This window comes from Jaculus jaculus, chromosome 19, assembly GCF_020740685.1.
Source record: "Jaculus jaculus isolate mJacJac1 chromosome 19, mJacJac1.mat.Y.cur, whole genome shotgun sequence".
Lineage (NCBI taxonomy): Eukaryota > Metazoa > Chordata > Mammalia > Rodentia > Dipodidae > Jaculus > Jaculus jaculus.
In genome coordinates, this window is record NC_059120.1 from 53,048,548 (window position 1) to 53,075,254 (window position 26,707).

The following is a 26,707-nucleotide window of genomic DNA, read 5'->3' on the forward strand; positions in this document are numbered from 1 at the left end:
AGAAAGATCCTGCTACAGTTACAGAAAGGAAACATCCTTACCTTATATTGAAGCACATTAACTCTCAATCACCCCCTACCCCAACCTTCTAAACACACTGAGGACGTTGCGTAAAGGCACTTTATTTAAGCATCAATCTGTAAACCGGGCGTGGTGGCACACAGGCCTTTAATCCCAGCGCTTGGGAGGCTGAGGTAGGAGGAGTCTGAGGCCAGCCATGGAGTCGCAGAGTTCCAGGTCAGCCTGGGTTAGAGACCCTACCTTGAAAAATACACACACACACATATACATGACAAAATCAACTTGTCTGTATAAGTCAGTCACTCTCTACTTCCAACTTCCATTGCCTGTGCTTGGGAACAGAGTGTGCGGTATTTTTGGGGGTCTACAGTGTAAGCTGACAGGGTGTTCAAGAACTGGTCCAGTGGACAGAGCTTGTCAGGGCAGCCTCTCGGCACTTGTTCCTGTGGGAGATACAGAACTCGTCAGGTCCGCTGAGGACTCCTGTTCTCCTGGTGTCTTCAGTTGAACCCAGCAGTCTCCTCCCGGTAGCATGTGTGACAGCCTGGAAGGGCCCGCTACCTGGCAGCTTCCAGGAATAACAAAGCACTATCCAGCTTCTAAAAAACACTCAAGAAATGCTTGTTGAGGGACTGGAGAGGTAACTCAGTGGTTAAGGTACTTGCCTGCAAAGCCAAAGGACCCAGGTTCGATTCCCCAGGACCCATGTAAGCCAGATGCACAAGGTGGTGCATGAGTCTAGAGTTTGTTTACAGTGGTTGGAGACCCTAGCATACCCATTTCTCTCTCTCTCAAATAAATAAATAGAAATTTTAGAAAGGTTTTTCAAAGAAGAAATGCTTGTTGCTTGGGAAGACAGTCCAGTTCTAGCCTCGCTGAGAGGGCTCACCCTGGAGGCCTGCTCTGGCGTCTTTCCTGGACCTTAACAATGATGGAGCCGCCAAGATACCAGGATGGCGATAGCACAAGCCACTCCATTAAGTCCCCACGTGGGCCTCACAGTGAGGACACTCATCCTGGCGGGAGGGTGGCCCTGCTCCAAGGAGTCTGTCGCAGAACTGGGACAGGCCCATGCTGTACCCTGCTACCACATGCCACCTTCTGTCCTGGGCCTGGGCTGCAGCCGTGAAGTTACCTGTGGCGGCTTGATTCAGGTGTCCCCCATAAAACTAGGTGTTCTGAACGCTAGGTTCCCAGTTGATGGAGATTTGGGAACTAACGCCTCCTGGAGGGAGTGTATTGTTGGGGGCGGGCTTATGGGTGTTATAGCCAGTGTCCCCTTGCCAGTGTTTGGCACATTTTCCTGTTGCTATTGTCCACTTTAAGTTGGCCAGGGGGTGATGTCCACCTCTGCTCAAGCCATCGTTTTCCCTGCTATCATGGAGCATCCCCTCAAGTCTGTAAGCCGAAATAAAACCTTTTTTCCCCAGAAGCCGCTCTTGGTTGGGTGATTTCTACCAGCAATGCGGACCTGACTGCAATATTACCTTATGGGATTCAAAGAGCTGAGGTCACTATGGTCGCCTACTGGGCCTGAGGTGGGAGACCTGATGCTAAACAAGTGGGTGGAGTTAAGGGCCAGGCTACCACCCATGCCCACCTCAGAGGTCTTACCTCCCCGTGGTAAGAGAGCTGCACAAACCACTCCTTAGACTCTCGGTGCTGGTAAAGTTCCATGGTCAGGTCAGCAGCAAATGGAGGCCACTTGTGGTCGAAAATCCCAAGGGCCATTAGGAGAGGCATGAGGGTTACGTCGTGAGTCGCATAGAGGTACAACTTTCTGCAGGAAGGAAAAACGGTCCACATTTCTTTGCCTGAGGACTGGGAAGGCTGGGAAACCGCCTGACTCCTTTTAGTGAATAACAATCGCCTCAGAAACTAGGTGACATCTCGCAGTCAGTCAAGCCTGGGTATAAAACTCCCCTGAGGGCTGGAGAGATGGCTTAATGGTTGAGGCGCTTGCCTGCAAAGCCCAAGGATCCAGGTTCGATTCCCCAGTACCCATGTAAGCTAGATGCACAAGGTGACACATACGTCTGCCGTTTGCAGTGGCTAGAGGCCCTGGAGTGCCCTTTTTTTTCTCTCCCTCTCAAATAAATAAATAAAAGATTTTTTAAGAAAACAACAAACCTCCTTTGAAACACGGTGGGGAGAACTCCCATTTCTATTCCCTGTGTTCTCATGGGAGGGGACCATGGAGTACCTCTCTTTGCTTCTGCCCACCCACCCACACAGCCCTCCCCTGGTGAGTTGCAAGAACAAACAGCTTCCGGGGTAAGCCCCGCCTCACTTCTCTCCCTGGGTCCTGTCAGCCCATGACAAATGCTCTTCCTATCTGCAGCTGCATGAGGGACTGGATCAAGCTCTGGCGTTTGTTAGCAGGCAAGCTTGTGATTTTAGGAAATTCATTTCAAAGGCATACTAATAAGCCTGACTAACCTGCAACACATTCTCCAAACAGCTTTCATCAGTGGGAAAGGTGCCATTTTAATTATAACTGCTTGAGGCCAGTGATCTATCGCTTGGGAAAAATCAAGGATTGTACTGTCCCTTGATCTAGATGACACTAGCATTAGATCCTGAAGCCTTTTCAAATACAAGGTTAAGGGCAGCATGCTGGCAAAAGGCAGCAAGAAACGTGGTGTGCTGCAGGTACTGAGGGACAGAGAAGGACATTTGTATGAGCTGCTGTGATAAATCTTGGCCCAGGGATGGACAGATGGCTTAGTGGTCAAGACACTTGCCTGCAAGGCCAAAGGACCCAGATTCAATTCCCCAGTACCCACAGAACGCCAGATGCACAAGGTGGCACATGCATCTGGTTTGCAGTGGCTAGAGGCCCTGGTGTGTTCCCATTCTCTCTCTCTCAAATAAAGAAATAAATGAAATATAAAAGAAAAAACAAACCTTAGCCCAAAGTCCCTGCTCCAATTCACTGTTCCCTGTGAATTCCGTCCCCTGAGCCTCCCGCACCACACTGAATTTGGAACTGTGCGCAGTCTTCCTTCCTCCCTCCCCTTCCATGTTAATGCTTCTCTAACATAAGGAGCATACACGTCACCCGGGGATCTAGTTAAAATGTAGATTCTGCTTCAGTCGGTCACATAGGGGCCTGAGAACCTAATACCTTCCTGGCTCATGAAGCTGTCTGGAGACCACATTTTGCTTAGCAAGTGCCTATGACACGTAATGGTACAGATCTGCGCTCCTAACCTGGGGTTCTGGGCTCTGAGAAAGTGCAAATGGCAGTCCATGATCCGACTTAAAATGTCTTACAGAGGCCATGCCGTCTGCATGCTGAATGAAGACACTCAAACTAGATCATCTTCCTTTGGACTACTGAAGTATCAAATCAACGTGGCATTAATGTATTGAATACAATTACTCCGATTAGTTTTCAAAGAAGGAAAAATGAGCTCAGGGTCCTTTCTGACTAAGATAAAAATTTCCCAACACAGTAGGAAGCTGTAGCAGGAAGGATGGCAAAATGGTTGTGAACCTCTTGCGACTTGTGGCCTCTTCAACATATACAGGTAGCCACTGCCAGGCGGGTTCTTGCCCTGCCCGCCCCGCCCGCCCCTCAGAGGCCTTCCCTGTGGCCAGAGGTGACCCACAACCCCCAGCTGCGCAGATACCTGAGCTGGCCGGGTGGGGTGGCAGGGTCCACAGCCTTCAGCAGGTTACCCTCCAGGATGTGCAGGAATGGGCCCACTGACATCTGAAGACCTTCCCTATGAAAAGAGTGGCATTTAGGCATACACGCAGGCCCTTGGGGCTCAGGGGCATAGGCTGCTTCTGCTCCTCAGGACCTGGAGCGCCCAGGCACATGGCAGAGAAGATGAGCCACGGCCAGCGGGAGGGAAAAGGCTGTGCATCAAGTCAGACGTTCTCTGTGAACAAACACTTCTACGGTGCTGAGAAACCCTGCTAAAGCCGAGCTGAAAACCCCTCCCTGTGGACCAGCTGACAGAAAGCTGGAAACAGCTGTGCTGCATGCCACCCTAGGGGAGAGAGAAGTCCTCAGTGGAGAGAAACAACAGTGGACACTGCAAGCCTTTAAGTTGGGCAGGCCAGGCCAAATGAGCCAACAGGTACAATAGTGGCACATCTGTTACAGGGGAAACCAACCGCCCTCTTAATTGGACTGGAGGCCCGCTCCATGGGACAGGATACATGCCTGGTACTGAAAACCTATGACAGGAGAGGTCACGAGCCCTAGGGGTGTAATGTCTGTTGGTGTCTGACTAAATGTACATATTACCACCAACCAGTGTGATAAACACTACTCTCAATGTTCATACCCATATATTAACGCTACTCTCACTTTTGGTTAGAGAAACTTCTCTTTTCAGAAGATGGTGACCTTGGGATGACTCAAAAGGCACCATGGCGCTGAGAAGTGACAGAGGAGTGCTCAGCACTGAAAAAGGCTCAGGGCTCATTGTGGAAGAGGTGGCAGAAAGAATGTAAGAGCCAAAAGAAAGGTAGGACTCCTTACAATGCACTCTTCCAGACACAAAATGGCCTGGATATCCATGACCTCGCAGTGCCTGACACTACCTACACAGGACCCTCCTAATAGGAGGAAAATATGGTGACATCAAAGTAAAAGAGAGACTGATTGAGAGGGGGAGGGGATATGATAGAGAGTGGAGTTTCAAAGGGAAAGTGTGTGGGGGCAGGAATTCTCATGGTTTATTGTCTACAATTATGGAAATCGTTGATTTAAAAAAAAAAAAAAACTTCCACAGTAACAGCACCAGGACTCACACCTACAACGAACCCAGCTAAAATGAGAGGTGCTGAGGAAGCAAGGGGGTGCTAACTGGGATGAGAGATGAAGAACTAGCTTCGGGACTTCAGGACTAAGGACAAAGCCGGGAAGGCCGGGGGTTTTCCCGGAAGTCCCAAAGGGCCCTTTGGAAAAGCAAGCCCGAGGAACACCTCCTGAAGTGTGTGTTTCCTGTGCGCCAACTCTGTCTTTTGGAGCTGAGATCATAAAGACATTTCTGATTTACGTCTTGTTTATTGAACTTCCTAAGTTCAGTGGTGTGTGTTCCCAGGGTTGGCTTTGCGGCTCCACCACTTTCTTTCCCACGCTTGTCATCACGATCGTAGGTGACAACAAAACCCAGGCAAATTCTCTCACGGCGGCACACCGAGGAAAGGCGGCAGCTGGCAAGTGGCAGAAGGTTTATCTGCAGGTGCATCTCACTTTTGTTGTTGTTGTTGTTTGTTTTCGAGGTAGGGTCTCACTCTAGCCCAGGCTGACCTGGAATCCACTATGTAGTCTCAGGGTGGCCTCGAACTCACAGCGATCCTCCTACCTCTGCCTCCCGAGTGCTGGGATTAAAGGCGTGCGCCACCACGGGTTGGGCCTCACTTTCCATTGGGCAAGGCCGGGGGGGGGGGGGGGGGGGACCACCGAAACAGAAACGCCTCTCTTAGAATTCCCACTTCCCAATCTCTTACAAGAGAGAGCAAAGTTGCAGGAGAGCAAGTTTGGATCAATTTAGAAGTTTCCAGATTTATAATTCAAGCAATGTGGGGGCGGGAGATAAGAGTGGGACCCCCGCTCTGTGTGTGACCCATGCTTCCCAAGTGGCACCAAGAGGCTGTAACCACTTGTCCCCTGAGAAACATCAGCTTAATGGAACAATGACTGGGGAGAAAGCAGACTGAACACGGAGTGGCCACGTTCGGCCTGCCTGTTCTCGTAGGTGAGTAAGGTTTACTGGGCACAGACAGGCTCGGGCGTTTGCGGGTCGTCCCTAGCTCTAGCAAGGCCTGCCAAGACGAAGACCCTGACTGAGGAAGTCTGTGTGTGAGCTGGACAAAGACGGGGCGCTGGGTGGCAGTAGAAATGTGGTGTGGGGCTGGAGAGATGGCTTAGCGGCTAAGCGCTCGCCTGTGAAGCCTAAGGACCCCGGTTCGAGGCTCGGTTCCCCAGGACCCACGTTAGCCAGATGCACAAGGGGGCGCACGCGTCTGGAGTTCGTTTGCAGAGGCTGGAAGCCCTGACGCGCCCACTCTCTCTCTCCCTCTATCTGTCTTTCTCTCTGTGTCTGTCGCTCTCAAATAAATAAATAAATAAATTAATTAATTTAAGAAAAAGAAGTGTGGTGTGGCCACTTCATGAACACGGCACGGAGCCTGGGAAGTTCCAGGAAGCTCCATGGCTTGGCTGCAGCCTTTGGGACCGCCAGGCCGGTGCACACGTGGACACGCTGACTGTGTCGGGCAACAAGGGGCTCTCTTCTTCCCCAGGAGACCATGCCCATCCTTGGAATGTTAGCTCCCTCACTGGCCAGGCACATCCTCCGTCTGTCCCAGGACTTCCCTCAGTCAGCGACTTTTGTGCAAACTGAATGCTCTTAAACAAAGAGAGAGAGAGAAAGAGAGAGACGACTTCCAAAGCCTTCCATTTGAGAGGTCAGGAAATGGGCATTCTAGAACAGAATCCTACGTACCTGTAAGACACAGCAAACATAGGATCCCTGGTCAAAAGGTATGGACCAAATGCTAGCTAGCTCTGCTACTTGCCAGCTGAGCCCGGGCAGGGCAGCCAGCCTTTCTCAGCAACTTTGTCTTTTCTTTCTTTCTTTCTTTTTTTTTTTTGGTTTTTCGAGGTAGGGTCTCACTCTGGCCCAGGCTGACCTGGAATTCACTAAGTAGTCTCAGGCTGGCCTCGAACTCATGGCGACCCTGCTACCTCTGCCTCCCGAGTGCTGGGATTAAAGGCGTGCGCCACCACGCCCGGCTTTCTTTCTTAATATTTTTAATCGTTTATTTTTTTTCCAGCAGTGCTGGAAGTTGAACCCAGGGCCTTGTGCCTGCTACTCAGTTTCCTTACGTACAAAGCAGCAGATGGTGACATCTCAGCTAGAATGGGAAAATCATTTGTAAATTATGACATGACGAGTCAAGCACAGAGTCATTTTTCTGTGAGCTCCTCCTATCCAAGTGCTCTGAAGCGTGCGGCAAAGGGAAACGCAGACGGTAGTTGAGAGTCAGGTCATGGGTTCCTGCTTCTGTGTAACAGGGCGTGGAGATGCCAGGACATCAGGCCTCGCTCAGAGGTGTAAGTGGTAGACTGGCTGAACGGGGCGCTGCATCTCTTCATGCAGAGATGCCAGCTGCCAGGTGCAAGCAGGCCAGATGAGCGCTCTCCCCGCCAACGTGAAAACCTGACCGAGCATGACCGTGCGGGCACCCGACGAGGCCTTCACCTGTCTTCCTGGTGCATGAGGTACAGGGCCGTGTCCACAGCTCTCTGCTCGATCAGCCGGGCAAACCGCTTCAGCGCGGGGCAGCTTGGGACGCTGTGTACCTGCAAGGGTCACAGGCAGGTTCAGAGGAAACAAACAAAACAAAAAAATGCTTTTTGCCTACTGAGTCTGGCTGCCCGCCTGCCCCCACTGAGCCAGCAGGGGCCCGGTTCGTCCTGGGGAGGGCCTGAGGCTGCTCAGAAAGCTTGGTGCCCTCCAAGGCCCCCTGAAACCACATACTCCTAGACATCTGTACGCCCAGGTTTTGAAAATTATTTTCCCTCCCTTTCTTTGTTTTTTTTTTTTTTTTTTTTGGTTTTTCGAGGTAGGGTCTCACTCTGGTCCAGGCTGACCTGGAATTAACTCTGTCATCTCAGGGTGGCCTCAAACTCACAGTGATACAGTGATCCTCCTACCTCTGCCTACCGAGTGCTGGGATTAAAGGCGTGCACCACCACGCCTGGCTTTCCCTCCCTTTCTGATGGCTCCCATCCACTCCAATTATCTTCTAAATTATATAATTTTTTTAATTTTAAAAAGAGATGAATAGGGCTGCAGAGATGGCTTAGCGATTAAGCACTTGCCTGTGAAGCCTAAGGACCCCAGTTTGAGGCTCGATTCTCCAGGACCCACGTTAGCCAGATGCACAAGGGGGCACATGCATCTGGAGTTCGTTTGCAGTGGTTGGAGGCCCTGGCGTGCCCATTCTGTCTCTCTCTCTATCTACCTCTTTCTCTCTGTCTGTCGCTTTCAAATAAATAAAAATAAACAAAAAAATTAAAAAAAAAATAGAGTTCCTTTGCAGTGGCTGGAAGCCCTGGAGCACCCATTCTTTCTCTCTCTCTCTCTCTCTCTCTTTCCCTCTTCCTCTTTCTCTGTCAAATAAATAAATAAATAAATAAAATTTTAAAAAGATGAATAAAATACAAGTCAAGGAATTCATCAACTTGATTTTGAAAATGTACGGCACATAAAAAAAAATACATTTATGGGCTGGAGAGATGGCTTAGTGGTTAAGAGCTTGCCTGTGAAGCCTAAGGACCCCAGTTCAAGGCTTGATTCCCCAGGACCCACGTTAGCCAGATGCACAAAGGGGCGCATGTGTCTGGAGTTCGTTTGCAGTGGCTGGAGGCCCTGGCGCACCCATTCTCTCTCTCTCTCTCTCTTTCTCTCTCTCTCTCTCTCGATCTCTCTGCCTCTTTCTCCCTCTTTTGCTCTCAAATAAATTAAAAAATAAACAAAATTTAAAAAATACTTTTATGAACTCTTGCCTTATAACCATAAATTTGTTATATGTAGTCAGCACAGAGCACACTGACGCCTTGGGACACAATGTCACTTTTATAAGAAGAAAACAATAGATCCCAAACTGCTCTGAATCCACAGAAACAGTCAAAGTATTTAATGTTATTTATGTACTTATGACATAAAAAGATTCAATGGTTAGAGTAATTTGAGGGAAAGACTAAAGATTAACCAGATTTCTTTACTCCAGACCTTTCAGATTTTTTAATTTTTATTATTTATTTTTTGAGATAGCGTCTCACTATGTACCCCAGGCTAACCTCAAACTTTCAATCCTTCCGTGTTGGCCTCCTGAGTGCTGGGACATTACATGTGTGTGCCACCATACCCAGCTCAGACATTGTTAACATGCTGACGGGCATAAAGGATCACCAAAACAGCGATAAAATAACATGTAAGCTGGACAAGTAAACCAGGGCATGCGGGCACATACCTATAATTCTAGCACCCAGTAGGCTACGCGGGACTGGAAGCTGGACGCCAACCTGGACTGCATAGACAATTGGAGGCCACTCCTAGCTACATAGTAAAATCTTATTTCCAAAGCCCCAATTTAAAAACAAACAAACAAAAACTAAACAAACACCATGGAAACAGATGAAATAAATTTAATTAAAAGCCGGGCATGGTGGCACACACCTTTAATCCTAGCACTCAGGAGGCAGAGGTAAGAGGATCACCATGAATTTGAGGCCGCCCTGAAACTACATAGTGAATTCTAGGTCACCCTGGGCTAGAGTGAGACCCTATCTTGAAAATCAAAAAATAAATAAATAAACAAACAAACAGGACTGGAGAGATGGCTTAGCCATTAAGGTGTTTCTCTATGAAGCCAAAAGACACAGGTTTAATTCCCCAGGACCCACATAAGGCAGATGCACTAGGTGGCGCATGCGTCTGGAGTTCATTGGCAGTGGCTGGAGGCCCTGGCACACCCATTTCTCTCTCTCTCTCTCCCCCTCCTCTTTCTCTTAGATATAAAAAAGTTAAGCAGGTGTCCCACCTCCTCGGCAGCCAGGTTGTCTAGGAGAACGAAGAAGTCCACTTCGTCACCACTGTCCACGCCAATCGCCGCCTTCACCTTTTTCAAATCCTCCGAGATCTCTGGCTGCAGAGCGGCAGCCTTCTTCCGGTCTCTGCCAAAAATATGAAGTTATCGCTAATGTGCAAAACGTGTTCTGTCCAATGCTTGAGATCCCATTTAATCCTCTGGTAGGGCTAGCTGTATTAGTCCCATTTCACAGATGAGTCGATTAAGGCTCTAAGAGCTTAAGTGACTTCTAAAAGTTATCATGAATTAGAGCTAGAGTCAAAGGCTAGATTTTCTAAACCTCACTCTCCCATTTCTTTTCTTTCCCTTTTCTTCTTTGCTTGGAAGCCAGGTTCTACTTCAAACTCACTCTGTAGCCTAGGCTGGCCTTGAACTCACAGCGATCCTCCTACCTCTGCCTCCCAGTGCTGGGATTACAGGTGTGCTCCAGCACACCCGGCTACTCTAGCATCTCTACAGTATCAAAATTAACGCCTAACCCAGTGTGTTGGAAAATAGTGCTCTCTTTGTGAGGGAACATAGAGGCTTGGCACCCCCCACTCCCCACCACCCGCACGGGATCTGCAGCATGAGACCTGCTCAGTAACTTTCGTTTAGCCCCTGGGCTTCCTTATCTGCCCACATGGGAGCCCAAAGCAGCCGGGAGGATGCTGCGGACAGCAGAGCTGTACCCTTCATTCCTGGCCACGTGCCCTCGTCCGGGTACGACAAGCCCGCCGCCACCCACTGTGCGCAACACTGCCCTTTTGGGACAGCTGGAGTCAGCCCTGAGCGGAATTCGCAGCCCCACGCCTTATTTCCCATCTGGAAAGCGGCACCAGAGCTTGGGCAGTCTGCCAGCCAACGTGGGGGGGGAGAGCCCCGGTACCTGATTCTCTCCCTCAGGACCCAGCAGCTTTGGTAGTTGGGGTACAAGACTTCAGAGCTTGCATCGTCCGTGTGGATGACGATCGGTCCTGGGGGGGAAGATGGGAAGGGGTCTCAGATAAGTCTTCAGAGCGCCCCCCACTTCCTCCTGCTGCTTACAAGGGTGTCTTCTAAGACACAACATGGCCCAGATATTCAGGACTTCACGGGGGCTGACACTACCTAACCAAGTTCTGCATAATAGGAGGGGGAAAATGATGGCAGCAAAATAGGAGAGACTGGTTGGAAAGAAGAAGGGATTCGGGGGCTGGAGAGATGGGTTAGCGGTTAAGTGCTTGCCTGTGAAGCCTAAGGACCCCGGTTCGAGGCTCGATTCCCCAGGACCCACGTTAGCCAGATGCACAAGGGGGCGCATGTGTCTGGAGTTCGTTTGCAGTGCCTGGAAGCCCTGGCGTGCCCATTCTCTCTCTTCCTCTCTCTCTCGCTCTCACTCTCAAATAAATAAATAAAGATAAAACAAAAAAATTAAAAAAAAAGAGAAGGGATTCGGTGGAGGGAGGAATTTGAGAGAGCGATAAGAGAGGGTGTTGAGAGAGGATTATGATCATGGTTTATTTTTTGTATTTATACAAGTTGTCAATAAAAAAATGTTTAAAAATAGGGCTGGAGGGATGGCTTAGCGGTTAAGGCATTTGCCAAAGGACCCAGGTTAGATTCCCCAGGACCCACATTAGTCAGATGCACAAAGGGGCGCGTGCATCTGGAGTTCATTTGCAGTGGCTGGAGGCCCTGGGGCGCCCATTCTCTCTCTCCCCTCCATCCTCTTTCTCTGTCAAATAAATACATAAATAAAAAAAATTTTTTTTAAGTTTAAAAATAAAAACAAAAGCTCTTCTCTCACAAGGGGTGACCTTTAAGACTCAAACACAAACCTTCTTTCTGACGTTGGAAAAGCCCAGCCAGCAAGCAGCGAGTAGATTCCAGGTTCCGGTACATGTTGGTGGACCGAATGCTGGGGAGAAAGGCGACAGAGCAGAGGTCACCCGAGGGCTCATCGGCAGCTGGGCACAGAGCCGCGGCTCAAAGGCTTCTCCTCTCTGGAATGGCTGCCCCCAAAAGACCTGATGGCCAATGAAGGTGACCTCCACTGGCTGCCTACCTGTTCCCAGAAGCCTATGACATAAGGGTAACTGCATTGTGGCAAGCTGTCTCCCAACCAGCTTGGCAGGGGGTTGGAGAGGGTGGTTAGGACAGGTTTATTCATGTTAAGATCATAGATTAGGATAGTGTCTCCTTTCTCAGTGACTCACAAGACCTCTTTTGGGTTGAAGATTGGTGAAAGAAAAGGGATGTCTTCCACATAATTCTTCCTCAGTCTCTCTCCCAGGGCAAACATCTGTTTCATGCCCACCTTGGTCAGCTGCCCAGCAAACAAGCCTCCCTGCAGTAGGGCACAAAGGAAAAGAAGGATGAAACACTGAGAGAATTGTAGGCACTGCACCGGACTCCTCCGCAGCACAGGGACACCGCTTACCTTAAGGGTGGTCTTCTGGTATTGAGAGTCGTAAGGAGAATGTGGTTTGGGGCCACCAGCCAGATTGGTGACTGTGTAATCAAACTGTGTTTGGGGTGGAACCTCTAAGAGTTGGGGGTTCCACTCTACCTGTTGTGACCATAAAAAAAAAAAAAAAAAAAAAAAAAAACCATCAAATTGGAGTAATCAGGGGACACTGCTATATGAAAGCAACCAGCCTGACAAGATGTACACACCTGTGCAATAATGGCACCCAACCTAGGCAGGTAACCAATGCTCTCTGCTTGGCTAAGAGATCTGCTCAGTAGAAAGGAACCCACAGCTGGAAGTGGGAACCAAGTCAGAATCCTGTGGAAACCACGATCATGGACTCCAAGGAGAAAACTCTAAATTAGCCATGCCTAGCCTCTTTAACCTATGCTGACCTCACTCTCTGTTGGAGAATCTGTTCTTTTTCAGAAGGCAGCAAGAACCGAGGACAACCAAAATCTATCGACAAGACAAGACAGCTGACTCCCTGGCAGAAGGTGAACCACCCCTTGCCCATCTGCTAGAGCCCAGGGGATATCACAGAGGAATTGGGGAGCAAGAGTGCTGCTTCCACCATGAGCCTGACAACCTGTACCAGGGTGAGGGAGACAGACACTGAGGGCACCCAAAATGCACCAAAGCAGAGATCCAGAAGCTGCTGAGAGCTCAACACTAACGTAGACGTACAGCATACCGACCAAGGCTCAGGGAATTTTGCAGAAGAGGGAGCAGAAAGACTTTAAGAGCCACAGGGGGGGAAGGAGTATTCAGGGGCACCCCCTCCCCGCTATCGCCCTCACAAAGTTTGACTGCTGCTCTCACAACTCAAAGCCCACAACCTCATGGTGAATATGAGCAATCCCACCATGGAGGGCCCTCAGTGGAATGGAGGCAGGGAGGAGGGAAATGATGATGCCAACACATGATGTGTCCATACAAAGTTTCCAAACAGGGCTGGAGAGATAGATGGCTTAGTGGTTAAGGCATTTGCCTGCAAAGCCAAAGGGCCCTGGTTCGCTTCCTCAGGACCCACAGAAGCCAGATGCACAGGGGGCGCAAACGTATGGAGTTCTTTTGTAGTAGCTGGAGGCCCTGGAGCACCCATTCTCTCTGTCTTTCTCTCTCAAATAAATAAAAAACTAAAATTAAAATTAAAAAGAGGAAAATCAAAATTAATAAATAAATTTTTTAAAACCCCCAGCATATTGTTAACAACAACAACAAAATAGTTTTGAAACTCACAGCATTAATACCCTGCAGCCCTGGGAACACATGCATGGCTGGGTCAGTCACCATAAGCCAGCATCCTCCCTTTGGGAAGGAAGACAACTTCAACTCTACCTCCAGCTAAAGGAAGGAATGACCTTGACTTTCTATCCCACATGTCTTTAGCCCAAGTCCTATTAGTATGACATAAAGATGCGGTGTCAATGAAGACACTCCACAGTGGACACGGAAAGCCTTATATTGGCCAGCCAGGCCAAATGAGCCAATGGGTGCAATAGTGGCACAACAGTCATGGTGGAAACCAACTGCCTTCCAATTGGACTGGAGGCCCACTCCAAGGGAGGAAATACATCCCTGATACTGAAAACTTAAAACAGGGGTATTCATGAGCCCTAGGGGTGTAACCTCTGCTGATGTCTGGATAAGTGTATTTACTCTGCTTATCAAACTGCCCAGTAAGCACTTCTCTTAATGTTCATACCCTTATATTAATGCTACTCTCACTTTGGATAGAGAATCTTCTCTTTTCGGATGGCAGTGACCTTGGGATGACTCAGAAGGTATCATAGTGCTGGAAAGAAGTGACTGAGTACTAAGTAACATCTTGATCACACTTTCCAAGGCTCAGGGTCTAATGCAGAAGAGGTGGCAGAAAGAATGTAAGAGCCAAAGGAAGGGTTGGACTCCTTACAACGTGCTCCCTCCAGACAAAAAATTGGCCTTGATTTCCACGACCTCACAGTGCCTGACACTACCTACACAAGACCATCATAAGAGGAGGGAAGGATCATGACATCAAAATAAAAGAGAGACTTATTGAGATGGGGAGGGGATGTGATGGAGAATGGAATTTCAAAGGGGAAAAGGGGGGGAGAGAGGGTATTACCATGGTATATTTTTATAATCATGGAAAATGTTTAATAAAGTTGAGGGAAAAAAAATATAATAAAATGAAGGTTTAAAAAGAAAAAGATGCGGTGTTCACGGTCTGCAGCCACGGGACATGAAGCAGTCATGCTGAGACTGAGAGGGGAGCCAGTTCCCTTCCGGCTAGCCCTCACAGTATGGGAACTTGCTACGGGAACTGCTGGGGGACAATGCTCACCAATAACACAAGCAAGTAGGAGATCCCAGAAGCTAAGAAATCAGCCATCTAGGCATGATGTTTACCTGCGCAGTAGTGGCACACAGCCTGTGCAGTAACTGACTGTTCTCGGACAGGACACGAGACCTGCTCAGTGGGAGGGAACTCATATTTCATACTGGAAACCAAGTCAGAATCCCATGAATAGAAAACTTGGACTCCAGAGGGAAAATCCCACTGTCTTTGGAGAAGAAGAGTGGAATTACACATCAATAAGTCTCTTTACAGATGGCAGAGAATAGTGGGCAAATCCACAACGCATGATTGCAACAAGAAAAGACAGCTGACGGTCTACCCTGAGACAAGTCACCTCTACCACACTGGCCAGGGCCCAGGAGACATTGCAGAGGAAGCAGTGATATGAGTACTGCTCTCACTGCTAGCCTGACAACTAGCTCCAGGGAGATGGTGACAGACACTGTGGTCACTCAAAACTTGTCAAAGTAGAATCCAGAATATACAGAGAACACTAAATCAGACTGATAATGCTCCTGCCAAGGCTCAAGGAACACTGCTGAAGAGGGGGCAGAAAGTCTGTAAGAGCCACAGAGTGGGTAGGATTAGCCCAAGGCACAGTCACCACCGTCCTCTGCAGAGACAGACTGAGGCCTTCAAGACTCCACAGTACATACCAATAACCCCACTGAGGAGGGCCTTCAGTAGAACAGGGGTGGGGAGGAGGGAATATAAGAGTATAACCTTGGAATAAACCTAACCAAGGAAGTAAAGAATCTCTATCATGAGAACTTTAAAACACTCAAGTGAGAAATTGCAGAAGACACTAGAAAGTGGAGAAACATCCCTTGTATTGATTGGAAGAATCAATATTGTGAAAATGGCAATCTTACCAAAAGCAATCTACACATTTAATGCAATCCCTATCAAAATTCCAAAGGCATTTTTCATGGAAATAGAAAAAACAATCCAAAAATTCATTTGGAATCACAAAAAAAACCCTCGAATATCTAAAATAATACTGAGCAACAAAAATAAGGCTGGTGGTATCACCATACCTGATTTTAACCTATACTACAGAGCCATAGTAACAAAAACAGCATGGTACTGGCACAAAAGCAGACACGTAGATCAGTGAACAGAATAGAGGACCCAGATATAAGCCCAAGTAGCTATAGCCACCTGATATTCAATAAAAGTGCCAAAAATACTCATTGGAGAAAAGACAGCCTCTTCAGCAAGTGGTGTTGGGAAAACTGGATATAGATCTGTAGAAGGATGAAAACAGATTCTTCTCTCTCTCCATGCACAAGAATTAAGTCCAAATGGATTAAAGACCTTAACATCAAACCTGAAACTCTGAAAGTGCTAGAGGAAAAAGCAGGAGAAACCCTTCAACATACTGGTCTTGGCAGAGACTTTCTGAATACAACCCCAATTGCTCAGGCAATAAAACCACAGGTTAATCACTGGGACCTCATGAAATTACAAAGATTTTGCACTGCAAAGGACACAGTGAAAAAAGCAAAGAGGCAACCTACAGAATGGGAAAAAAAAAATCTTCACCAGCTATATATCTGATAGAGGATTAATATCTAGGATATACGAAGAACTCAAAAAGTTAAATAATAAGGAATCAAACAAGCCAATCAAAAAATGGGCTATGGAGCTAAATAGAGAGTTGTCAACCAGGAAGAAATACGAATGGCATATAAACATCTAAAAAAATGTTCTACGTCACTAGTTATCAGGGAAATACAGATTAAAACTACATTGAGATTCCATCTCACTCCTGTCAGATTGGCCACCATCATGAAAACAAATGATCATAAATGTTGGCGGGGATGTGGAAAAAGAGGAACCCTTCTACACTGCTGGTGGGAATGCAATCTGATCCAGCCATTGTGGAAATCAGTGTGGAGGTTCCTAAAACAGCTAAAGATGGATCTACCATATGACCCAGCTATAGCACTCCTAGGCATATATCCTAAGGATTCATCTCATTTCCTTAGAAGTACATGCTCAACCATGTTTATTGCTGCTCAATTTATAATAGCTGGGAAATGGAACCAGCCTCGATGTCCCTCAACTGATGAGTGGATAATGAAGATGTGGCACATTTATACAATGGAGTTCTACTCAGCGGTAAAGAAAAATGAAGTTATGAAATTTGCAGAAAAATGGATGGACCTGGAAAGGATTATACTAAGTGAGGTAACCCAGGCCCAGAAAGCCAAGCGCCACATGTTCTCCCTCATATGTGGATCCTAGCTACAGACGACTGGGCTTCTAAGTGAGAAGGAAAAACTTAGTAGCAGAAGCCAGTAAGTTAAAAAGGAGATATAAAAGGAAGAGAAAGGAAGGGAAGAGGGTACTTAATAGGTTGGTATTGTATATATGTAAGTACAATGATTGAGATGGGGAGGTAATATGATGGAGAATGGAATTTCAAAGGGGAGAGTGCGGGGGGGGGGATTGAGGGAGGGTATTACCATGGGCTAATTTTTATAATCATGGAAAATGTTAATAAAAATTGTGAAAAGAAAAAAAATAAAAGGAAAAGTAAAATTGAATTAAAATATTAGCCTATCAAAGAAAGAAAAAAAAACAGAATTTTATTTAAAAAGAAACATGACAAAACTAATTTGTACCTTGTCATTATCAATAAAATGAAAACAACAACAACAACAAAAAAGACTCAAGTGTTAAGGGGCTGCTCTAATGCTAAACCCCATACAGAAGGGAGGGGTGGCCAGGCCACCTGGCATGCAAACACTTGATGACTGAGTGAATGAATGAATTAAATAAGATCTCAGTGACCATGTGGGTAACATTTCTAAGAAATAAATCTGTAGCTTTCCAGGGCTGGAGAGATGGCTCAGTGGTTAAAGATGCTTGCTTGCAAAGTGTGACAGCCGAGGTCCAATTCCCTAGTACCCACATAAAGCCAGACACACAAAGTGGCATATATATCTGTTGTATGTTTGGAGTGGTATACCCATTCTTTCCCTTTCTCTCATCTTGCAAAAAATCTGTAGCTTTCCATGCCTTGCATCTGCCTAACACCCCAGCCCAACTTAGGACTACTTAATATGCATTACTGCGGCCCCAACTATTTCCCTTTCTCTTAAAAAAAAAGAAGCCAGGCATGATGGTGCATGCCTTTAATTCCAGCTCTCGGAAGGCAGAGGTAGGAGGATCACTGAGAGTTCAAGGCCACTCTGAGACTGCAGAGTGAATTCCAGGTCAGCCTGAGCTAGAGTGAGACACTACCTTGAAAATATATATATATGATAGAGATGGGGGTGGGGAAGAGAGAGAGAATGGGTATACCAGGGCCTCTAGCCACTGCAAATGAACTCCAAACACATATTCCACCTTGTGCATCTGGCTTACGTGGGTCCTGGGGAATTGTTGGGCTTTGCAGGCAAGCGCGTTAACCACTAATCCATCTGTCCAGCCCTATTTCCCTTTCTCTTCTTCAATTTCTGGAACAATCAGCTGCCATCTAAGGTTCTTCCTTTAGTCCTTACAACCTGCCTCCTGTCTCAGCTGGATGGCAATGGCCTCCACCACACTGCATGTGGCCACGAGATAGAGGCCAGTACTCGTGAGACTTTACACCCACAGAATCTGATGCAATAACTTCCATTTCATGTCTCTTCTCACCCGCAGCCCAGCTCCTCTTCTCAACCTGAGTCTCTGTCAGCGCTCCGACGATTCTTCCCGGTCCTAAATTAAACCTCGGACTCAATGCTGCCCCAGTCCCTGAAGTGAACCCGACTGATTTCCCAATGGTCCTTCCAATATCTCGCTGTCTTTTGCCTTACTGCCTCAGGCAGGCAAAAGACACCTTTTCCCTTCTTTCAGTTAGCCATTGCTCCATTCTGCGCCCTTGGCTCCTTTGGATAAAACTCCTCTGGGGGCTGGAGAGACAGCTGAGCGGTTAAGGTGCTTGCCCCAGAAGCCTGAGGACCCGGGTTCGATTCCCCAGAACCTATATAAGCCAGATGCACAAGGTGGCGCATGCATCTGGAGTTTGTTTGCAATGGCTGGAGGCCCTGGTGTACCCATTCTGTCTGTTTGCCTTTTTCTCTGTTTCCTTCTCCAATAAACAAATAAAACATTTTTTAAATCTCTTCTGGGATTCACGGGTGCAGATGGCTCATCTGCTCACAGCAGCTCCTGCCCACTTCTCGGCCCTGCAGGGTTCCTTTCCAGATGCACAACTGTGATGCCTTTGGCACCATCACACCTCCTAATGTTTCATTACCATGCTTCTTCTGCCTCGGGTTTGCTTTTTTTTTTTTTTTTTTGTCTTTTAGTTGGCAAGACTTTCTTCATTCCATACAACTCAACAAGCCCTAACCATGGCCCTGAGCTTACAACACAGTCTCTCTGGCTCTCTTCAGTAGCCTTTCCCTATACTATGAAAGCTCCTTGACTGTTTAGCAGGCTTAGCTTCATGAGAACAGGGTCATCGGCTGACCTTTATAGACTGGGTGCCCCCCCCCAAAGGGGACTGCCATGCCACAGGCACAATTAACAGCTCTGACAATCTGCTAGATCCTATGCGCGACACTAAGCTTGAGGTCACTTGATTTTGGCCTTTCCCGGGGTTTTGGGGTTAGCAGAGGAAGCAAGTCATGAGTACAGCAATGCCATGGGAAAAGTGGCATTTTCCACAAGAAACCAGATGCAGGCCATCACAGCTTAAAGGCAAGACAGGCCTGCTCTTCTGAACAGAGATTCAGGAAAGGTCTCACAGAAGGAACAGTATTTAAAGTGAAGGCGGGGGGGTTGGGGAGATGATTTAGGGGTGAAGGCGCTTGCTTACAAGCATTATGGCCCAGGTTTGAATCCCCAGTACCCACGTAAAGCCAGATGCACAAGGTGGCACATGCATCTGGAATTTGCTGTGGCAAGAAGTCTTGGCATGGCCATTTATTCTCTCTCTTTCTCTCTCCTTGCAAATAATTAATAAATTTTTTAAAAATTAAAATAATGTGAAGGTCACGTAAACAAGCAAACACCTGAACTCACGAGCATGGGGTAGGCGAGAGGAGAGGCCAGCCACAAATCGTGAGTGAAGAGACATGGGGATGGGTACGGCAAGTTCCAGGTGCAGCTGGACTTCAGAACTGCATGTATAGAGGCAAAATCTGCAGCCTCTCTCCAGCAGAAGTTGGAAATAGGGGCCCAGAATCCCAATGACTCAGCGTTCTCCTGCCCATGGTGCCAGAGAGCAGTGTGGACCAGCAGTATAGCCCACGAGCAGACTGGGAAGACCAGGTGTGGAAAAGCTGGTTTCAACATGACTGCAGTAATCCGTATGCACACCTGAGGTTTCACCCCAGGCGGTGGGGACAGGAGACAGAACTGAGCTGGACTGGACAAGTGAGTAGACAGAGAACCTATCTTTGGAGGCCAGGCTGGTAGGTAAGCAGAATAAAGAAAGTGAGTTCTTCATCTTGTGTGCCTAATGTGCAGAGAGTCCTAAAACTAAGCCAGAAGGGGCTGATTCAATTCCCCAGCCACCCACATAAAGCACGCTGCCAAAAAAAAAAAAAGAAAGAAAGAAAGTTTAAAAAAAAAAAGTGTCGCAAGTATCTGATATTCATTTGCAACAGCAAGAGACCCTGGTGTGCCCCCCTCCCCCTCTCCACAAATAAATAAAATTCTAAAATAAAAAAATAAGGGCTGGAGGGATGGCTTAGCAGTTAAGGCATTTGCCTACAAAGCCAAAGGACCCAGGTTCGATTCCCCAGGACCCACATAAGCCAGATGCACAAGGGGGCACACGCATCTGGAGTTCGTTTGCAGTGCCTGGAGGCCCTATCTCTCTCGATCTCCCTCTTTCTCTGTCAAATAAGTAAATAAATAACAACACTAAAAAAGAAAACAACAACAACAAAAACTAAGAGAAGAGCTAGAAAGCCGGGTTTGGTCGGGTCTTGATGTTAAAGTTACATACCCCTAATCCTCTCTTTCTACGCCACAACTGCGCTGCTGGGTGTCTCCTGGGCACACCGTAAAGTCCTCTGCAGCTGAATCCATCCTGCTAAGTCAGTGTACAGCAAGAGATCTGACAGTAAGCCCACAGGGCCACTCGGCCTCACTAAGTCATCTCTGGGCCCTTTCACCAACCAAGGACCTTGGGTGAATCTTGGGAGACCATGCCTGAAATCCAGGAATGTCACGCCCGAGTTCAGATTAAAAACAAAAAATTTATTTCTTTATTTATGAGAGAGAGAAAGAGGCAGAGAGAGAGAGAATGGGCATGTCAGGGCTTCCAGCCACTGCAAACAAATTAGAGACGCATGTGCCACCGTGTGCATCTGGCTTACATGGCTCCTTGGGAATCAAACCTGGGCCCTTTGGCTTTGCAGACAAGCACCTTACCCACAAAGCTGTCTCTCCAGCCCATGTAGTTTAGATTTTTTTATTATCATTATTATTGTTGTTGTTGTTTTTTCAAAGTAGGGTCTCTCTCTAGCCCAGGCTGACCTGGAATTCACTATGTTGTCTCCAGGTGGCCTCGATCTCACGGCGATCCTCCTACCTCTGCCTCCCGAGTGCTGGGATTAAAGGCGTGCGCCACCACGCCCGGCTTGGAGTTCAAAATTTTAAGAGCAGTAATCTATGTGTTTCATAGACGTTGTCCACCCCATATGCACATCCTCGTTCGTCTGTTCAGCTTGCAACAAAATCATAAAAGAAAATTTCCCCCAACTAGGGAAAGTGATGCCAATGCAGATACAGGGGGACTTTAGAACATCAAACAGACAAAATCAGGAAAGAACCTCTCACAGCCATATTGTAATTAAACTACAAAACTACAAAACACACAAACCAAAGAAAATATATTGAAATCAGTTACACAGAAAAAGCAAGTCACTTATAAAGCCCATCAGGATCACAGCAGATTACTCAACACAAGCTTTAGAAGCCAGAAGGGCTTGTAATGATATATTCCATGTTCTGAAAGATAACAACTGTCAACCAAGATTACTTTCTCCAGAAGAGCTATCCATCCAAATTGACAAGAGAAATAAGGGCATTCCACAACAAAAACAGGCCCAAGGAACATGTGAACACCAAACCACCTACAGAAAATACATGAAAGATTTCCCCATGCTAAAGAAAAAGAAAAGAGGCTGGGCATGGTGGCGCACGCCTTTAATCACAGCAACTCGGGAGGCAGAGGTAGGAGGATCACCGAGAGTTTGAGGCCACCCTGAGACTACATAGTGAATTCCAGGTCAGCCTGAGCCAGAGTGAGACCCTACCTCGAAAAACCAAAAAAAAAAAAAAAAAGAAAGAAAAAGAAAAGCACACATAAGGAACAGAAAAAAAAAAAAACACTCCAATTATAGTTCATACAAGAGAGTAAAGAAAAACCTGAAAGAACTACAAGACAAGAAGAAGAGCAAGCATAAATGCCCTTCCCTGTGGAGACCAGCTGACAGAAAGCTGGAAATAGCTATGCTGCATGTAGCTCTATGGGAGAGAGAGAAGTCATCAATGGAGATAAAGAACAGTGGACACTGCAAGCCTCTAAGTTTGGCCAGCCAGGCCAAATGAGCCAACAGGTGCAATAGTGGCATGTCTGTTATGGGGAAAGCCAACCGCTCTCTAATTGGGCTGGAGGCCCCCTCCACTGAGGGAACACATGCCTGATACTGAAAACCTATTGCAGGGGAGGTCATGAGCCCTAGGGGTGTAACACCTGCTGGTGTCTGGCTAAATGAATATATTGTGCTCACTAAACTGTACAGTAACCGCTTCTCTTAATGTTCATACCCATATATTAATGCTACTCTCACTTTTAGTTAGAGAAGCTTCTCTTTTCAGATGGCAGTGACCTCTGGAATGAATCAGAAGGCACCATGGTGCTGAGAAGTAACAGGAGTGCTCAGCACTGAAACTTCTCCATCCCACCCTGTAAGGCTCAGGGTCCATTGTGGAAGAGGTGGCAGAAAGAATGTAAGAGCCAAAGGAAGGGTAGGACTGCTTATGATACACTCTTCCAGACACAAAATGGCCTGGATATCCATGACCTCACAGCGCCTGACACTAACTACACAAGACCATCATAAGAGGAGGATAAGATGATGACGTCAAAATAAAAGAGAGACTGATTGACAGGGGGAGGGGATGTGATTGACAGTAGAGTTTTGAAGGGGAAGAGAATTATCACGGTTTAGTGTCTATAATTATGGAAGTTGTCAATGGAAAAAAAAACTTTTTTTAAAATATTTATTTGCAAGCAGAGAGGGCAGGAAGGAGAAAGGGAGGGAGAGGAGGAGAAGAGAATGGGAATGGACACACCAGGGCCTCTTGCCATGGAAAGTAACTCCAGATGTATGTGAATTTTGTGCACCTGGCTTTATGAGGGAACTTGGGGAATCGAACCTGGGCTGTCAGGCTCTGCAAGCAAGTGCCTTTAACTGCTGAGCCATCTCTCCAGCCCCTAAATTATGAGATTTATTTTAGGGAGAGTTACAATTAAGAGGGCATGCCAAGCAGGAAGGCCCAAGTTGAAGAAAATGAGAACAGGAAGGGGAGACAGAGAAAGTCTCCCTCCCGTAGGGAAAGGTCTCTCGGGGTAGGGACTCTTATACAGAATTGGCTCAAACATGTGGAAAGCAAAGCTGGAAAGCCCAAGCAGAAATCCTCCCCCTTCCCAGCTGGGCTGGAATGGTGGAGGCCTAGAAGATCGCCCTCAAATAAAGAGCTGAGAGAGGTTAAAAAAAAAGGGTAACAAGAAACGGGGGGTGGGGGGGCAGGCATGGTAGCGCATGCCTTTAATCCCAGCACTCGGGAGGCAGAGGTAGGAGGATCGCTGTGAGTTCTAGTCCACCCTGAGACTACATAGTGAATTCCAGGTCAGCCTGGGCTAAAGTGAGACCCTACCTTGGGGGGGGGGAAGAGGGTGGGGATAGAGTGAGGGTTACACATGAGTTTCAGGTCTATTAGTCAGGCGTCCAATTAGAATGAGTTTCATTATCAGGCTCAGGTGTTAGGGAGGGACCTGACTGGTTGGTGGACTCCCATGACTGTCTCAGGAAGGGCCAGGGCACAGCTGATCTACACCAGGGAAAAGTTGAGGACTCAGCTTGAAGCTCTTGCTGAGGGGGGTTTAAGAGGCTGTTGCTTGCAGCCATCTTGGATGAGATTGAATCAGAAGGGGGTTCTCATCCCACCGGGGAAGGCAAGGTGGCATCCATGTTTTCTGTAGGCCCTACCTAGTTAACTATGGGGCGAAAGCTACCTTGCTCCTAAGCTACATCAATATCAAGTGAATGGACTGATGTGCTACATTGGGCTGGAAGACCACCACACAAACGTATTCTAGGAGGTGGAGAAATGGGTGAGAGGTTAAGGCGCTTGCCTGCGAAGCCTAAGGTCCCAGGTTCGATTCCCCAGTACCCATGTAAACCAGATGCACAAGGTGGCGCATGTGTCTGGAGTTTGTTTGCTGTGGCTAGAGGCCCTGATCTACCCATTCTCTCTCACACACACATAAGTAAACAAAGAAGTAAAATATTTAAGAAAAAAATTTTTCTGGCTGCCTATTCTTCACCTGGCTTTTCCTGCTATGAAAGATCACATCTAATAAGGTTGCTTAAAAAGAAAAAAAAAAAACAACAACTATTATTTGTGCTTCAATCAAAATTATCCTGACTAGACCAGGTATATTTTCAAGATATTTTACCCACAAACACCACCAATTTTTATTTTTATTTTCTTTCATGAATCCCTCCAACAACAGATTTAGAGCCTGAATCGTAAATGAACCCTAAGATCCAGCACTTGTTACCAAAAAGCCTTCATGAACCCTCAGATTAGATGGTCTCCAGCGAAGCCCGAGAAAAAGCTGATGTAAGATCTGTCCCCAAAGGCGCCTAACCTATGACACCGCGATGCCACTTAGGCCGATCCCTGTTACAAAGGTCTTTGCAACTCTTGACACCCCGCAGAACAGCCACATCCGCCTAACAGCGCACTCTGGTCTCAAATTCAGCCGGGCTTGGAAATGCTGAAATCTCTGCCGCCGCCCCCTCCCCACTTCTCCCATTTTTAACATGATTCCCCGGGGTGGGGTGGGGGGCGATAACTTATGCATCTTAAAACGCACCTTTACGACACAGCCAAAGAGTCAAAGGACGTCTGGGGGTGAGGATGAGGGTCTGGGAAATGGAATGGGTCCCGGGGCGGGGGTGGAGGGGGTGGGGGGGAGGCAGGCCACTGCTTGAGTAAACTGTCCACTGCTTGGGAACTGTCCACTGCTTGCGGAACTGTCCACTGCTCGTGTTCCCTCGGTGTGTCTGGACCCAGCCCGAGACCCCCCCACACACACCCCCGGTTCCCACGCGGTCCGACCTCACCTGCTCCTCCAGCGGCAGCGGCTTGAGCGGGCTCCGGGCCCCGTGTCGAAACACCACCTGGACCAGTTTCAGCTCCAGCCGGCGACGGTCCACTGGACGCCGGGCGCCGGCTCCGCGCGGCTCGGCCACGGCCACCCTCCGCTGATGGAAGCAGTAGGCCAGCGAGGCCAGCACTCCGAGCGGGGCCCACGCACGCATGCCGACGGCGACCGGGACCGAGAGCCAGTCCTTCCCCCCACCCCACCCCACCCCCGGACCCCGGCGGCTCCCGGACGTGGCCCTCCGCGGAGCCCCCACGATCCAGCCCCGGGCTCAGCAGCACGTCCAAAGTTCGCGGCAACTAGCCGGCAAGCGCATCCAACGTCCCGGAAGCGGCTCAGAAGGCCACCCAGAGGAGGAAGCAGCTGGGATGCGATCGGGGGGCACGGGGGTGGTGCTGGGGGGAGGAGTTCAAACCCAGCCGGGGGTCGGATGCACCACTGGCCAGGGGCGTCTCCGCTGCCCGAGACCCATGAACGTGAACTTGAACTTGATAGTCTGCCTCCCAGTGCTCTAGAAGGGACAGAAACTCGCCCGGGATCCAGGACTTGCACCGACAACCAGGGATCCAGGGCACATTTTATAATCCCACTCCCACCCACCCTTACCCGGGACCAGTCCCAAATGAGTCCGCGCACTGGACCACGGGAAGTGGAGTTCCGCGGAGTGGTCCGGACGAAAGCCTCGGGACTGTGAGAACTACAACTCCCATAAGGCTGCGCGCACTCAGGCCCCGGGGGCACAGCTGGACCCGCCCTGGCCGCGAACCCTCCCGCTCCTAAGGCCCAGTCCGCCCACTCTTCAGGTCTGGGCAGCCCCTGGAGTCTACTGGCAGGTTTGCCCCGGCTTGGACCGGATCAGAGCTAAGATTGGGTGATGTAAGCTCGTCGTTTGAACGTAGTAGATAGACTTCTTTGAAGTCATGAAAGTAAGGTTGCTGAACCCAAGAGCTGAGGCGTCTACTGGGTGAAGGAAAGTCCTCAAGCACCAGGCTGGGGGTGTACCTCCCATGGCACCGTGCTTGCCTAGCATGCCCGAGGCCCTGGATTCATTGGAGAAAGAGATACCTAGCAAAGACAGGGAGGTGGAAGGCTGGGATGTAGCCCAGGGCACACCCCCAAAGACCCACTCCCACAAAACCGTGTCTCACCTCCTAAGTTTCCATCACTACCTGCTAACCCATCAAATTAGGAAGGCCAGAGTCTTCACTCCCCAAAGGATCCACCTCTGACTGTTGCCGCATTGCAAACCAAGCCTTTAACATATGAGCTTTGGGGGGGACACTTAATTAAATCCCAATCAGGGCTGGAGAGACGGCTTAGCTGTTAAGACGCTTGCCTGCAAAGTCAAAGGACCTACGTTGGATTCCCCGGGGACCCACGTAAGCCAGATACACAAGGTGGTGCATGCGCCTGGAGTTTGTTTGCAGAGGCTAGAAGCCCTGGTGCGCCCATTTTCTCTCTCCCTCCCCCTCTCTCTCTCTCTCTCTCTCTCTCTCTCTCTCTCTCTCTCTCTCTGTCTGTCTCTGCCCCCCAAATAAATAAATAATTTTTAAAAATCCAAATCATAACACAAACCAGGATCATTGGAACCACCTGTAAGAGTGCTTTGGAACTCAGTAATGAAATATAACCCTGATAATCGGGGAGCACAAATCTCAGACACTTGAGTGAAAACACACTACATTAGCAGTTATGCAGAGGCGCCAGTGTTAAAGTGGCTTTGCAAGTGCTGGCACTGAGGAGTACCTGCAAGGCAGTGGAAGGTTGGCTGCTGCCAATATCGCTCACGGTGATGGACAAAGCAACCCCAGTCCGCTCTCTGGCAGCGTTGGCACTAAGGAGGCAGGCAGCTGGAGCAACAGCTTTGCCTGGG

At 48.3% G+C, this 26,707-nt stretch overlaps 1 protein-coding gene across 1 annotated transcript; it reads right to left on the bottom strand.

Annotated features, from left to right (window-relative positions):
* Window positions 1-102: 102 nt before the first annotated feature.
* Window positions 103-24,991, bottom strand: Acp6 (acid phosphatase 6, lysophosphatidic). The gene is made up of 10 exons (XM_004658939.3): window positions 24,794-24,991; window positions 12,047-12,175; window positions 11,823-11,953; window positions 11,445-11,524; window positions 10,514-10,601; window positions 9,598-9,730; window positions 7,251-7,351; window positions 3,657-3,752; window positions 1,636-1,801; window positions 103-464 (listed from the first exon to the last, which is right to left on the bottom strand). Exons 1-10 carry the CDS (start codon window positions 24,989-24,991, stop codon window positions 321-323), a joined length of 1,266 nt encoding a protein of 421 aa, XP_004658996.3. The 3' UTR covers window positions 103-320.
* Window positions 24,992-26,707: the final 1,716 nt, after the last annotated feature.

Excerpts from the sequence above, each read along its gene's own strand:
- Acp6 (XM_004658939.3), bottom strand. The coding sequence starts at position 24,991 with ATGCGTGCGTGGGCCCCGCTCGGAGTGCTGGCCTCGCTGGCCTACTGC. Across the intron at positions 10,602-11,444 it reads TTTCCAACGTCAGAAAGAAG|GACCGATCGTCATCCACACG; the intron begins GTTTGTGTTTGA and ends CTTCCCCCCCAG. Across the intron at positions 9,731-10,513 it reads GTCCTGAGGGAGAGAATCAG|AGACCGGAAGAAGGCTGCCG; the intron begins GTACCGGGGCTC and ends TATTTTTGGCAG.